This window comes from Leptonotus elevatus, chromosome 13 (assembly GCF_054856555.1).
Source record: "Leptonotus elevatus isolate MCC_2025b chromosome 13, RoL_Lele_1.0, whole genome shotgun sequence".
Lineage (NCBI taxonomy): Eukaryota > Metazoa > Chordata > Actinopteri > Syngnathiformes > Syngnathidae > Leptonotus > Leptonotus elevatus.
In genome coordinates, this window is record NC_141251.1 from 19,186,395 (window position 1) to 19,202,293 (window position 15,899).

Here is a 15,899-nt window from a genome sequence, read left to right on the forward strand (position 1 = left end):
CCACCTGGTGGTCGGGAGGGACGAAATAGAACATCTGATGCTCCATAATAGGCCATAAATAGGTCATCATTTATGTGATGTTGACTTATTAAGAGCAAATGTTGACAATAAATACAGCCATGCTGAGCCACCTTGGCCTTGTCCATTGATATATACTATCATCTCGCATACATCTTATATCACTGGGCTTTCATTTACTAAAAATTGAAACAACCCATTTGCAAAAAATATGTTCAAAACTAGCAAAAACAACAAAAACAGAAATGCAAAAATTGTGTTGCAAAAGTAAACAAACTGTATACGCATTGAAGCATCATCATAATTTTCTAAGATATGATAGCAAATTGAAAAAACGCGCACCTCTACAAACTTCATTACAATCTGTAAAACGATTGATGTGTAATTCATTCATATTAAAGACCCTCTGGCGTTGAATGCATCCATTATTGCTGTTTAAAATTTGTAGTCATGATTGTTTCATCCTGTTGTGCAAATCCCAATGACCGCTGTGTTCAATATAGGAGCAAAAATCCTAACAAATTAATTTTTCCAGTTTTAACAAAATCCAACTGTATTTTGGCAAAATGTTCCTAGCGATTCTACATTTATGTGGTTTCACCGTTATACCCTGAACCGCAGGTGGCAACCATAACGATGATCTGACTAACGATGAAAGCAAGTTTCACACCCCAGCTCTAAATTGTCCATTGGTGTCAATGTGAATGGCTGTTTATCTACATGTGCCCTGTGATTAGCTGGCGACCAGTTCAGGGTGTAACCCACCTCTCACTAAAGTCAGCTGGGACAGACTCCAGCTCACTCGTGATCCTAATGAGGCCAAATGCTTTAGAAAGTGGCTGGTTTCGGAATCCAGGATATCCGATTCCAAGCACTTTGCTTCACTTTCAAAAGCGGAGCTATATGAACTAGTGCCATCAATAATATGTTTGTGGATTGAAATGTGGGGAATGGTGTCAGCTACTAACAGTGTCCTCTAATGGTTACGTGGTCTACTCTGGTCCAAATGGAGGCTCTGGTATTCTGTCCTGACCTCACTGCCAGGTACTATCAACACCCCGCAAAGGAGGTCCGCATTTAGGCGAGATGTCGCAGCCACGAGGTCTGCCAAGCCTCACCTCACCCCTTAGCCATATTTCTCAGTTTACTCCATTAATTAGTCATTAGGCGCTGTTTCTGTTTCGGTGTTGACATTGGTTACACGCTAATGATAGAGTTACAGGTGCAGGTTTATGTGGCCTTGGACGGCATCTCGTCTGTTTTTGTGCCATCAGGTTAACAAGAGCGAGGAGTGGAATACGGAAGTGAAACAGGGACATCCGTTAAAGAGCAGCTAGCGGTGACTTTGTCCTGCATTTGTCTTTATTTGTTTGATGGGCGCACCCAAGAGGAAAATGGAGGCAGAGGGATGAACGAAGGTGTCCAAGCCGATGGCCGTGTGGACGGGGAGGGGAGGGGGGCGCAAACTACATCCTCCCGCTGACAACGCCATCATATAGCATGAGTGTGTGTGTCAGTGTGCTACAAGAGGAGCAGACAAAGGCTGAATTCAAACACGCCACGGGCACAGATTGGAGGTAAACAAGCTCTTTGCAACAACAAACAGATGGGCGGTCATTCTCTGTGCTTACTGAGGCTTCATTCATAAACAGACCTCTCAACAACAGCATGTTTGCCAAGTTAATGACTACTACACAAGCTCATTTGTGACAACAAACAATTAAACCTTTTAAAACAAAGTCTATACCCGCTTTTCAGATATGTTGTGGTTGTATGAAGTTTTTATTAATTCTAACATAGTCAAAACAGTAAATTGGAGGAGAGATAAATGCATACATTTGTTGACACCTAGGTAAAGAAGACCCCATTACATTTGGTAAGGAACCAAATAAATGTGTAGATACGTTGGCAATTGTCTTCATTGCATTAACTAGAACTATGCCCATCATCCTCCATGAACTAGGAATTAACCTCAAAACTATAAATAAATACAATAAGCTGCTATTTTTTTCCCTTCATGAACAGTTGAGACTTGTTGGTAGTTATTTAGCAAATCCAAATGAGCCTTAAGTGTTTTGCGCAAAACCGGATTTTAGGTAATCACCTACAAATTAAGTGGCAGTATATTTTTTTAGCTGAATCCTGATAATTTCTTCTAATTATTCCGAATGTCCTCATTTATCAACATACAATTAATCACAACGTGTCATCGGTGGAGTTTGGATAAATTGGCAGAGGTGGGCATTCTGTCAATGTCCGTCAATCCGTCAAAGCCGGACGCCTGTTTTGTTGACGATTGACAAATGACGGGAAACTTCAAAAATTGTCAGACTAAGCATTTCCGGGAGTGGGTTTTCGTCCGTTAATGTAATGTGTTTCGCCAATCCATCAATGACGAAATGCGCATTTTGCTGACGAGTGACAATTGACGGATTGATGATCACAATGCGGTTTGGCTTAAAATATTGTGGGATTGACGATCACGGAAGGGTGTCCGACTGTTCACGATTGACGAATAACGGACACTCAAAATCCATTGACATGCAAAGTAACTTGAAGTGATACTTCTCGACTGAGCGTATACATGTTGGGTATGAGCTAAGTTTAGCTGTAGGGTTTGAAACTATACTCAAGCCGTTTGGGATCATGCTCTGCCATGTATTTAGGGTTTGAACTTTTATAGGCCATTATAAACATTCCGCGAGGACCCCAATTATTATTTTTTTTTTTTTTTCTACTCACCACCCCGACCTTATCCCCTGCGAGTATCTAAAAAAAATGATTGGACAATTGCATTTAAATACATAAAAAATCCCAACGAACTCACTAACGTAACCACCATTTTTTCACCACAGCGTTGACTTATTAATACAAGGGCTACAATTACTGTTACAAAAGAAAGGCGAGCAGCCCCACAGTGACTGTAACACACAGCCGTCAATATCTAGAAGGGTAATTGCGATCATTAAAAGTGTGAGGTACAAGTCTGCAATCATTGATTTTTCTTCTGCTCTTGTTGGTGTTCATTTGCAACAAAGGTAAATGAGGTGGTCTATTTTTAGAAGGTGTATGAGAGTGCGTTAATTGAATTATGCCAGTGGGGTAATGCTACTGCTTCTTCTTCTTCACGCATCCACGCACATGCAATGCCTCCTCACACCAGGTAATAAGAAGTCAATAATTGCCTCCTTGTGGATCACGGCGAGAATACACTAAGTCAAAATGAATGAGATGCTGCAGGATTGGCGTGACAGCTTGTGTGTAGGTGACAAGTCGGAGTGATAATGGACAGCCATTTGTGCCTCCCTTAAGTGATGCATTTTGGATTCGTTTTTTTAGCTTGGCAGCGTGGGACGTCGTTGGCCAGCTGATACACATCGAATAGAGCATAAATCAGCAAGTTTTTATCAAGAGACTTCTGAGTTCCAGTCAGGTGTCTGGAGTGTAAAAATTACAAAAGCTCCGCCATGTTTCTAATGTAAAAAGCCCTCAGAGTTTGTGGAACCTGCTCTGGTTTGATAAGAAGTCTCCCAGTGAAGAAGCCTGAGTTAATCACAATGCCAAGCATAGAGGGGGGGATTGGGGGCAATATGGACTGCCGCACTGACGGATTAGGCAATGCCTCTGATGCAGGGAGGCAATACATCTCAACTGTAATATACTGTCCAATGTATGTTCACCCGCCAGCCACAATATTTGATCTGTCATCAAAGTGAAAGGTGTTTCTAATATCTTGGTTGCTGTAACAGAATTTAGTGGACCACAACAAAAACGTTCATGTTAGCGTGACAAGCATGCACGTCTAGCGTTCCAATAACAACTTATATACGCCACAATTTGAGTCCTGCTTCTAGCGATGTTTTTACATTTGCCAATAGAATATTAACTCACTTAGAAATGCAAGAGAATCTCATGAGACTCCAGCTCAATGATGGACTCCACACTTATTTTTAGTGTTTCTTCAGCTTTATATATTTTTTAATTGTTTTATTTATTTTGGTTCATTTTTTGTTCATCTATGTATGGCAGTGTCATATAGTGACAGGCAGAACAATTAAATGCTCTTTGATTATATGCTAGAAGTAGAAGGTACGTAATTGACCAATGTAAACACTTTTTGTGACATTTTTTGGGTGGTGTGCCCAAGATTTTTCTCATGCAAATTATGTCTCGGTTCACTAGATAGGGAAACACTATAATACTAATAATAATAATAAAAAGGCAGTTGATAAGATCTAACCATATTAGTTTTATTTTAATTAGTGATTATTTAAGTTTTTATTCACTTTAAAATGTTGTGCTTCATATACAGTGTTGATGGATGGCTATTTAAGCAAATATGGCAAGAAATTGAGTACTGTCTTGATGTGCTTTGTGCAAATAATGGTGCCTATATAAAGGTATAATACATGAAAAACTAAATATCTCAACAACTTCCTTTGCAACATAGACTTTATGTTCCCTACATGGAAATGAAATAGCATGGTGAAGTGTAATGTTTACATTCATGCATAAATGTTCTTCTTTGACATTAACTCTAGGGGCTAAGTCTGACAAAACTTAAAGTACAATTTGTAAATTATTACATACACTCAACAACCAATTAGTGGCTTTGCAGTAAATCACAACATGAAGTGTCTATTGCACTCAGCACAAATATTTAAACAGCCAGCCAGATAGTGAAAGATTCATCAAGCATGTTCAGATTGCTGCCATTTCGAGCCCACTGCCAAGTTTTACCGTCAATCAAAACAGCCTCTTATTTAAACCTCAAAGGAATTCAAATCCTTTTTTTTTAGGGGGAAAAAATAAGTACTTTTGGGAGTGGATAGTGCTGCAGTGGTTGTCGGAGGGCTGCCAGGCCCGCAATGTGACGCTGGGTGACTGCCAACCAGGGAGATGCACAAACTGACAACGCACGCCCTTCTCACTTATTCACACACACACACACACACACACACACACACACACACACACACACACACACACACACACACACACACACACACACACACACACACACACACACGCACACGCATACGCACACACACACACACACACACACACACAGTATATCCCTGTCTCTGTTGCCGTGGAAACTGACTTGCCTTCCATTGACAAGATGCAGCCCGTGTGCACGCACGTGTTTGAGTGTGTAAATACGAGCATTTGCATTTCAGAGACGTCACATATGATTCATTGTCAGTATGTAGGGCAATGTCAACGCAGGTCATGTTTGTTTTACTTCGCTTGGCTTAATAAGCAGGAAAATGGTTCTAAATATCTCCAAGGAAATTTGAGATACTTACTCTGAGGAGTCTATAAAGTATATTCCAAGGGCCCCGATGCTGAGCGCAAATACTAACACCACCTGAGGAGACAGAAGAGAAGAGCAAACGATTAACAAGTGATGCTACTGTACATCAGGATGTTATATTCAGATACTGTTGACGCGACAAGTAATTCAACATCGTCTTGTCATGTTCCGCTTGCAGAATGACGGACGTCTTAACAAAGTCGGTTCTAAATAATGAATGCTCGCCTCCATGTCAGCAAATGCAGTGTATTTAATGCTACCAAGGTCCTGCCGGTGCAATCACGCACATAAATCATGTCATACTATCAGGAGTGCTGAAAGGAAGTACTTTGAGGTGCTATCAAGTGTTGACATAACTATTATTGCACTGCTGGATTAATTGTGTCTGTATAAAGTTGCAGATGCTATATAAAAATGCTAAGGTAAAGTGAGGTGATGCAAGTAGCAGCACAACATCAAACCAGGCCTTGAAAAATATTCACACCCAAATTAGTGCACTTATCATCACCACAATGTCAGTGCAATCATCTTAGCAAGAGCGGAACACGCTAGTGATGCACAATAGTCTCCTATTCAGCCCATTCAACAATAGCAGCCGAACTGTGCCATTTATTATTGATGATGAAGCTTGATTACTTTCATGTGATGGCCCTTTAGATTGATCTGACGCATTGTGCTAGAGGAATTAAGCACTTGGCTTGCATTTTTAATGGGTTTAAGCCGCTTGAATGCAGCACGATGGCCATCCTGGGCGGCATTGTTGCGCAGGGCAGAATGACCCTTACAAGCGCAACACATCATTGACTTCCCACACAAAAGAAGATGGGAGGCTCAAGATGAAAAAGCAAGAAAAAGGCGATTAGGAAGCTAGTGGGTGGCACTGCAGGATCTGAAAGCTGTTGTGTCATTCGTAAAAACCAAAAGGAACCCGCTGTCACTCAAGTAAAAAACATGTCAAGATGTCCATCTGCCAAACTGACAGCCGTGCTAATATTGAGCGTGCATTTAAGTTGTGGGCGAATGTCAAAAGGAAGATGACATCTCAATGAGACTTGATGTCGAAATACGTGAGTGTTTCTTTTGAGAAGCACTACATGTCATATGATTGATGTGGGAATACTGTATAGTAACCTATCTAGCTATGGGCAAAATCGGATGTACAGAGATCCCTCACTACTTCGCGGTTGACTTATCGTGGATTCACTGTATCGCGGTTTTGTATTTGGGTCCAAAATTCCTATATTATGGGGTTTATCTGGGGTTGTACCTCGCTAGACTGCGGATTTTTCCGATTATTACCCCCTCCAGCCCCCAGCCCACCCCTCCCGGGTTTACTGTATTTTTTATGTATGCTGCTATTTGTCTTATTATATTTGCAAAGTTAACAAGTGTTTAGAAGAGTGGGAACTGTGTGGTTGCTTCATTATGGCTCAGTAGAAGTGTAACTCGCCCCCAAAAAACAAAAAACAAACAAAAAAATATCTTTTTTTTTTATACATCCTCTACTTTGTGGAAAAAGTGAGGGAACACTGTGTTCTAATGCATAATAATTTGTTGCATTGCTGACACAGCAATCATCTTAACTCTTTTACCGTCAAAATCGCCAATTGACGTTAAGGACACACACTCTGTACACTGCCAATAACTTCAATTGACGTCAACAACGTTTTTTGTTTTTTGCCTCAATGGGCAGTGTAACGTCTTGTGCAGCACTCCTTTTGTGAATGGTGTTGGAAAATCCAAAAACACCCACTAACTATGGCCAGCAAATGGCAGCATTGTATCTCTTTTCAATGGGCTCCCGGGTCACAAATTACATGAAAACATGGAGGATCTTAGGAAATAGAACGTTTTCAAGGATGACGTGAATGAAAAAAGCGTTTGTCACATTAAATCTAATTCACAGAGCGTCACTAAACAAAAAATATTAGTGTCAAAGTCACTGTTGTGCAGAAAATGTATATTTTCACAAAAAGCTTGTTTTCTCCTTATCTTTTCAATTTTAGCTCAATGTCACTCAAATGACCTGTTCTCAAATGGTGATGACTAAAGAACGGAATAAGGTAGAAACATACTTTTTTTTTTTCAGATGAAAGAATGGAACACGATCTTTCATATGGCCAACACCATGTTTATGTAGTCATAGTACACAATTTTCTGTTTGCCTTGAAAGATCAGTGAAAATGCTCGAAATTGGCTGGCTGGGTTGTTTTTTGGATAACGTTTGGCAATAAAAGAGCTAAGATATGTGACTTGGCTTGACTTGACTTACAGCGGGCACAAAACCGTCCAACAATGGGACTACTCACTCAGTGCACACACCCACAGCCTCTTGTTGAAGTGGTACCTTGTTACCAAGCAAATCACCAAGTTGGGCCAAAAAGTCACAGTTTGGTAAATTTCACGTAAAAAAAAACAAAAACCATACTATTGGTCAGTCCACACGTGTGGGTGTTCTCTAAATATGCTTTGTATGATATCCATGAATGGGCAAATGTTAATAAATGGTTTAACCATCCATAATAAGGGATGGGTGTAAAGTTTCTACTTTCATTTGAGACACATCATCTTTGCATCTCACATTGGCTAATGTGTCTTTGAATTTAGGCCACAGTGTGAGTATAAAGGTCACGTTGGGTTGATGAAGGGAGAGACCGGAGGAAAAGGAACAATTGGTGCTCGCCATTGTGGTCGCTTGCTAAAAAGCCAGCGACGAGCCGAGGAGATAAACTGACCTAGTTATTCAGCTGTGAAGAGCCCACCTCACCATCCCCCATCGGCACATTCACTATATTTTGCAAGCACCACTGAAAAAAGGGGAAACCTATAAGTGTATTTTAAGGCAGAGGGGCATCCCCTTCACAGATCAAACTCAGACATCATGTATATGAAAATAGAAGCTGTCGTAAACGCCTTTGTCATCTCCATTGCACAGATTTACGTGTGATGAGATTCCGCGGGTGCTCCTACGCCGCAGTCCAGACAAACGTCATGAGGATTCTGAGAAGACGTTTATGTCTTCTTCTTAATAACGCCACACGTGCCGTTTATTAGTGCATGTCACGCTATATTTAAAGTGATAACCTAAATCTGTCAGATTTTTTCCGAGGTGCACTTTAGCAAACGTTACCCCAGTACTCCGCCTGTCGAGAATGGCGGCGACAAAGGTGTACATTAGGCGCTCATGTGTCTGTGTGGGTTTCCGGTTCTGGCATTGCAAGCTAATTGGCTAAAGGTGGCGGCTCTCGTATGACAATAGTGGAATTGTATGTGCAAAATAACATCTATTAAACACACATGAGAGGCTGAAGCTTTCACTTGATTTGGCAGTGTCCGGCATTATCACGTCTTTCAAAATTGCCGAAAACGGAGTCAGCATAACACTTTGTCCTCCAAGATCAATCTTATTGAGTCATTCTTGGGCTCGGGTTCTTGAAACTTTCTCGTGGTTCTAGTTTTGATAGACAAAATTCCATAAAGCCAAACAAGCTTCAAGCACTGAATAAAGGCACCACAACCAAGGTCATTACTAGCCAGCTGTGTTGTTTTAGCACCACACATCTATTTCAGTGGCTCCAGCAAACAATAAAGAAGGGGCAAGTGTGTGTATTGAGGATACAAAACAATTTAATGGCTTTTGTGCGTGTGACTTATATATTTTATTAACAGCACCATACCACATAGTGAGTACATCAGTAAGGATGGGGCAGCGAGATCAATAAAAGCTTCCATCTTTTCCTGATCCTTTGTGTAGAGCTAGTTCATTCTACAGCTGGTGGAAATAATAAACATTTTACTTTTATGAACATTCAAAGTCTGGGCTGTAGAACATATATAGTTCAGTTGTGATGTGACTAGCATGCTAATTTTCAGAGATCCTCAAGTTTAAAAACAAGGACACAAACAGAAAGTAGTAACAAAGTAGTAGTAACTGTAGTATGAGCTGGGGGGTTGGGGGTGGGGGTGGGGGTGGTGGGAAAGCCATGTTCCGCGTCCATCCTACTTTTAAGTGACATGATCTGCTTTTTTCGGGAAAAGATCCAAAGCCACTTTCGAGATTGCCAAAATGCTAATGCTAATCTGTACATCTTGTTCCTGTAATCTGTAAATAGCTAATGCTGTGGCATTTACAGTACTTGATTGGTTGGTTGCATGTTGGATACATTGTGTGGTCATGTAAAACCTGCCTTTCGTCACTGTCCTGTAAAAAACACTTTTTTTTCTTTCTTTTTTAAAATTTTTGGGATGTCTGAATATACATTTTATCCCATAAACTTAAAAAAACAAAAATAAGACAAAAATAGACATAAGTGTTTTTCACAGGACAGCGACGATTTGTAGTCTAAATTTTATTGATTGATTGATTGATTGATTGATTTGTGTATTTATGTATTTATTTATTTTTGTGGTTGTACTTTGCAGTGGTGTATAACTGCATGGCAACATAATAAGGGATGGGTGTAACATTAATGGTAACCTTACAAAAGCTACTCTAATGTGGTGTTGTGATGCACCTCTTATATAGATCTCATTAGAGGGTGAAAATATACTTGTTGAAATGGGCTGTACTTAAAACAATTATTTCATAACATCAGAGGTGGAAGTTAATAGTAAATCAATATTTGCTCACAATCCATCCCGATTTTCAGCAAGTACAGACTGTTGATTTGTGCTCTCATTAAATCGTCACAGTGTTTGCACCGCTTCCATTTCGTGTTTGTGTTGTTTTTTTCTATTCCATAACAAATACTACTACATCATCAGTGTGCTGTCAGAAGCACAATAGACACAATCACACGTCCACACACATACACACACACACACACACACATGGTCAACGACAAGAATCTCACGCACAGCAAGGAATGAAACCTCCATTAAATGTTGATGGTGCGCATCAGCACACACAGTTTGAATTTAAATGGCAGGAGGCTGGAGAGACAAGGTGAAGCAATGACCTGACAATGCTGTTATGAAAAGCACACTTTGTATTCCGGTCACACGCCGGCATAACTCAAACCTTCAACTGCGGATTTTTGCTGTGCAACGCAAGAAGCACAAGCACACCAATGGATAGCAGAGTGCCGTTGTTGACTTTAACAAATAGTTCCTATTCCATAATAAGTACATCTTTGGGAAAGTTAAAGTAATTCCCTTGGAATCAAACACTGATGACAATAAGGTCCCAGGCTGTTGGAGTGCTGCATTTAGTGTCTTTCTGAATGCTAAAGCTCCACTTAATTGTGTGATTCTCTTCCAAGTAAAACATTTTAATGATGCATAACTGTCAAGTAAAGAGGGCCCAATTATATGCCGGCAGCTACCACAACTCCTAACTAATGAGAGGAGCAAACAATGGCAAGACTGCAATGTAATGCTAGAATAACAGTCACTTTTTTGGTCTGCTAACAAGCGACAAATGGAAATGCTGAAATCCACAACGGTTCATGATATTAATTCCCTTTACTCAGATCTGACATGTTCAATGCCATTCTTTACCCTTCGTCTTGACATTTACAATATGTCCTCAAATAGTGTCTGTCTCTCCTAATAGTTATTAGAAGTAACTGTAATTATCTCAGTTCAATAGGCCAGGTTGAACAAGGCTGCTAAAAAAATCTTGGGCATCTCTCAGATGTATCCAAATAATGTTCCATGCATAGTGTCTTCCATTAAGTGAAAATGGCCTAGTTAGCAGTGGTAAGCGTTCCAGCAGACGGCGATTTGATCACTCCTCAAAGTGAGCTATGTAACTAAATTTGTTTCAATGCATGATTTGTCTGCATTTCTACATAAAAGTCAATCATCTTACATTTCCTGACTGCTCAACTACAATTTAAATTCTAAAACATGTGAGCATTGTGCATCTGGTAAGGTAATACCGTTGGCAGAAGGCAATGTTCTGATGCGTGAAAATCCAAACAGTGGTGTGAAATGCAACGCCGTCAGCGCGCTGACACTAATTAAAACAAACTTTGGCATCAGCATCAGGACAGGTGCAAAGTGTAAAGCCAAATTGTGAAGACCTGGGGAGTGCTATGCAGCCAGTTGTAGTCTTTCTACTGTCTGAAAGTAAATGTTATGTTTTCAAACCACTGACTTTTACAGCTTTAAAAAGTACCAGTACCATTTTGGAAACCAACATTAAAACTCATTGGAGTCAAATAGGACAACATCAGGGATGACTGTACCTTAAAGTACATAAATCTTCCTTCTATACCCTTATTTCTGTCAGCGTACAACACCTATTATATGCACAACCGTAAAATAAATCACAATCCATCACTCAGCTTCCACTTCAGACATCAAACAGAACATTACTATCCAAGCCCGACAGCAATGCCATCATATAAAGTGACCATTATAGTTGAACCCCTGCAATTTGCTTCCTTTAACCCTGGTGGCCTCAATGAGACAGACGCCAAGTTATTGTTGTACCTCGGCAACAGTGCCAGTGATTGATGGGTGGGATGGCGCAGCGGCCCGGTGAGGAGGGAAGCCTATCAGGTCTGACAAGTTGACAGTTTCTAAAATGAACATCTGTCAGCCAGAGATGGCTGAGGGTGAGGGGAGTGGGGAGGACGCAGACAGACAGGACAAGCTCTCCTCTAAAAGTTACTCCATCAGCATCATTTATTCACATTCCAGAAATGTTTGCTGTGTGAGGTGAAATACTGCAAGATTAAATAATGTAACAAAGTCGGCTGGTGAGAGCTTGTACTATAGTGAGTGCCCGGCATGATCTCCAGATTTATTAAGACAACGTTTTGCTAGCATCTACATATAAAGTGGCCCCTTTGAACTCAAACTGCTTGAGTAACTCACAAATTTACTTTGGTGTGGTAAACATCTGTAGTGTTTTTGTGTGTATTTCTGTTTTTATCTGTGATGATAAACCAAAAAGAAAAATGTTGATGATGCGGTAACAAATAACTAAAAATAAAACATATTGGAACAGAAAATGTATTTTAACACCGATAATTTACATAAAACATCATCCAGGTTGTCTTCCGTTAATTCTTAAAATGACTGGATTCCAAATCCCTAAGAAAATCCTCAGGTACCGATGGAATGACTTTGCATCAACCACTCAAGAGTTATTTTCCGTACTTGACCTATCCGTGAATAGCTGTGGTGTTCTACCCAGGGGACAAGATCCAAATCTTGTGTCAGCAACTTTGTCACAGCAACTAGCCGGAAATTCACCTTCGGCATTGCGATAACTCCGCACAGAAAGGTTTGTGTGTTCGGAGGTACAAGCTAGAATGTCAACATGGCATATTTTCTAGAGAATGATCCGAATGATGCATGCACATGAGACATACTGATGGATAGTTTGTCAGAAGAGCTGGACAACCAATGGTAGGATGAGGACCACCTGGCGTTCCTTCAGGTTCTTAATTGACGCTGTAGTGTCTTTATCTTTTTAAAGTCTTTTGTCTTTTATATAACTGTATGAATAAATGTGTTTTAAAAAAATACATTTGTAAGAATTCTGCATTCCAATATAATCAGATGAACTCCTGTTGAACCCCAGAGGAGTGCTTCACCAAGGGAAGAGTGACACAATTAAAAAAAAAAACGTGACATTAAAAATAATCACAAAAATAAAAGATGGTCTTAAGCAGAACACCAGTAAAAATAAGTGACTCACACACTGCCAAAACAACAAAGATGATATTCATGACACCTTTAAGTAACCAACCAAATATGAGCAGTTCCATGACACGATTGAAGATCAGAATATCGCAGATTGCCAATCAGAGAATGTCAGATGTCCTCAATCTCCATCTATAAGCACATGCTTTACTCATTTGACCTCAGTCTCTCCATGATGCTCAGGAAATTGTTGTGCTTTTTGGAATAACTTTCCTGTTGAACTTTGATTTCCTTCCTACAGCAAGGGACTTAGGAAATGTAACTACTGGAACAACATAACCAAATTTAGACACCACAAGAACTTCTTTTTTTTTCACCCGAGCAGCCCCCAACTTCTTTATCTAGCCCGACCTGGGGACCCTTTCAGTCTGCTTTGCATTTTTTTCCCAAACAACAATGTGACAAAACACGAGTCCCAAAACTGTCATCATCTGGTTTCTTATTGGTAAAATATCGAAAATCATCGTGGAATGGCTTGTATTTGCATTTCATGGGTTGACTCTACATCAAGTTTATTTTAGTTAATGAAAGCTAACGAAAAAACAAAAATTCAAAAAACTAATTCCATCTATCTATCTATCTATCTATCCATCCATCCATCCATCCATCCATCCATCCATCCATCCATCCATTTCGATATTAAGCGGAATAAGGACATTTGAAAGTGTGTCACACAGAAGTGACGTCATTTAGCAGCTGCCAATAGAAAAAAACTTCGAGATGACGTCGTTCCTAGGCGCCAATTTTGCGTGCTTGACTTTTGGCTCCATTGGCTCGGGTCGACTGCTTTCCCATTTAACTCAGTCGAAATGCAATGCTAGGTATAAGAAATTAGTTACTTTTTTTAGTTTATCATGGTGTTTATTAAATATTGCGCACAGGTAATACACTTTTTTTGAAAAACTAATACTGAAACTAACTAAAACTAAACTAAAACAGAGCATTTTTAAATAACTAAAACTAACAAAAACTAACAGAGTCAACCTGAAAACAAATTAAAACTAACTAAATTTAAAGAACAAAAGACAAAACGAAATAAAAACTAACTAAAATGAAAATTCCAAAACTATAATAACCTTGCTCTACATACAGTATATGCTCAACAACACAACATCTATGAATCCAAGACAGAAAAAATGTGTTTGCTCTCATTGAAAAAAGCCTACAACATTTACATACATTACATTGACAGAACTTTGATGAGAATTCTAAGGTTGGGAAAAGCAGTATTATACACTCGAAGCAAAGGTTGACCTCCCTCAAAAGCACCCTACAATTCAAATGTTTCACTTTCCCAGGCATTAATTGTGTGGTCATGACCTTGAAGGCTCCAAAATGACAAAAAGAACTGAAGCAAGGCCACGAGAGGTGAGAGGAGATAAAAGTTGTAGATGACGGCGGGAGATGGAGGGATGAGGGAATATTGGAGAGACGCCCCCAGTGGGATGTGACGAGCATGAAGAGGTAGCAGAAAATGGCTCGTGGCAGAGACAGAATGAGAGCAGCTGAAGAGAAAGATGGGTGGAGAATATTAGAGCATGTCCTCTAAGGCACAGCGAGAGCTTAAATGCCACAGCGTGTGCACGTCCGCGTGCACGCTCTCGCTCTCTTTGCGTGTATATTTCATGCCTACGTCTTCAACCATGCCTTGGCTTCCACCTTTGTGCCGCGTGAATCTGAGCGTTGTGTCCGTGGGACAGAAGGGAGGAGGACCCCTGCCGCGATGATACCAGCACCAAGAAGATGAGAGGATGCATGTGACCAGCCTGCAAAGAGCTGGCTGCTGCCACGACACGGAGCTGATATGATGCCATTATGCAGATGCACTGTAGCTGCGGGCTTCTATTATTTCCAGTCAAAGTGTTCAGCCGTGACAGCCAAGCCAGCTCAGTAAGATAGCGATGTATTAAAGACTTAACGCGGGGCATATTTCAAGGCAGTTCAAGGGCTAGAGCTTGTCAACAGTACAGTCGTTGCTGCCGGGACCAAAATCCTTTACAACTGTATTGTTTTTAGAACTACACTTTGGACAATATTCTATTGAGCAAACTGTCCTTTACTTTTGAACATGTTTTTTTTTTTTTTACTGAATGAGATTTAAAAATAATAATAATTACAAATCTAGAGTGGCTAGTATAAGCATGTTACTTTTAAATAATTTGTTCAAGATTTTGTCAATCAGATTTATTGAGTGTTTGTTTTTCTCAAGTTTCCTGGTGTCTTAATAACATTACTATGACATGCTTTTGTCTAAAAATAAAGAATTACACTACAGTACACTTTCTCCCCTGTATTTTAGCCTCACTGTGATCAGCTTCTGTGATTGACTGGCAACTAGTCCACGGTGTGCTCCGCCTCTCAACCGATGCCAGCTGAGATAAGATCTAAGTCTCGCAACTTTAAAAAAGGATAAGCGTTATAAAAGAGAAATTGATAGATGAAATTGGAATGTTTGTTTTCAAGGGGTGATCTGACCTCCTACCCCTTCTCCCGTCGACTGCGGGGCAAACACCAAATACAATTTCATTACCTTGGAGGCAGTATTAGCTCAGTTAAATCTGACACAACTTGTTAGCGGCCTAGAACGGTTGCCGAAGAAGAAGTTAACCTTAAACATTTCTTGTTAATAATATACGAGACCTCACTAGTCTAAACGTGACATTCTGATTAATATTACATTTGTTATGCAGCAAAACAGCCGTTTTTATCCATCTCAGGGGGCAGCCATTTTGCCATTTGCTGTTGACTGATGATGATGACATCACAGCTGTTCAGGGCTCAGGCATCGACCAATCATAGGTCACCTGTTTTGTGAAGCTGAGGTGTGATTGGTTGTTACCTGAAACCTGAGCAACTGTGATCTCATTTTCCATCAACAACAAGTGGCAAAATGGCCACCTCCTGA

General features: G+C 40.2%; 1 protein-coding gene across 26 annotated transcripts in view; it reads right to left on the bottom strand.

Annotated features, from left to right (window-relative positions):
• kcnma1a (potassium large conductance calcium-activated channel, subfamily M, alpha member 1a) overlaps positions 1 to 15,899 on the bottom strand; it is a 188,352-nt gene that overhangs the window by 90,319 nt on the left and 82,134 nt on the right. For all 26 annotated transcript variants that reach the window (XM_086092826.1, XM_086092815.1, XM_086092804.1 and 23 more), the window contains exon 3: positions 5,328 to 5,389. In XM_086092826.1, the coding sequence (XP_085948952.1) occupies positions 5,328 to 5,389 (62 nt within the window). The remainder of the gene's footprint in view (positions 1 to 5,327; positions 5,390 to 15,899) is intronic.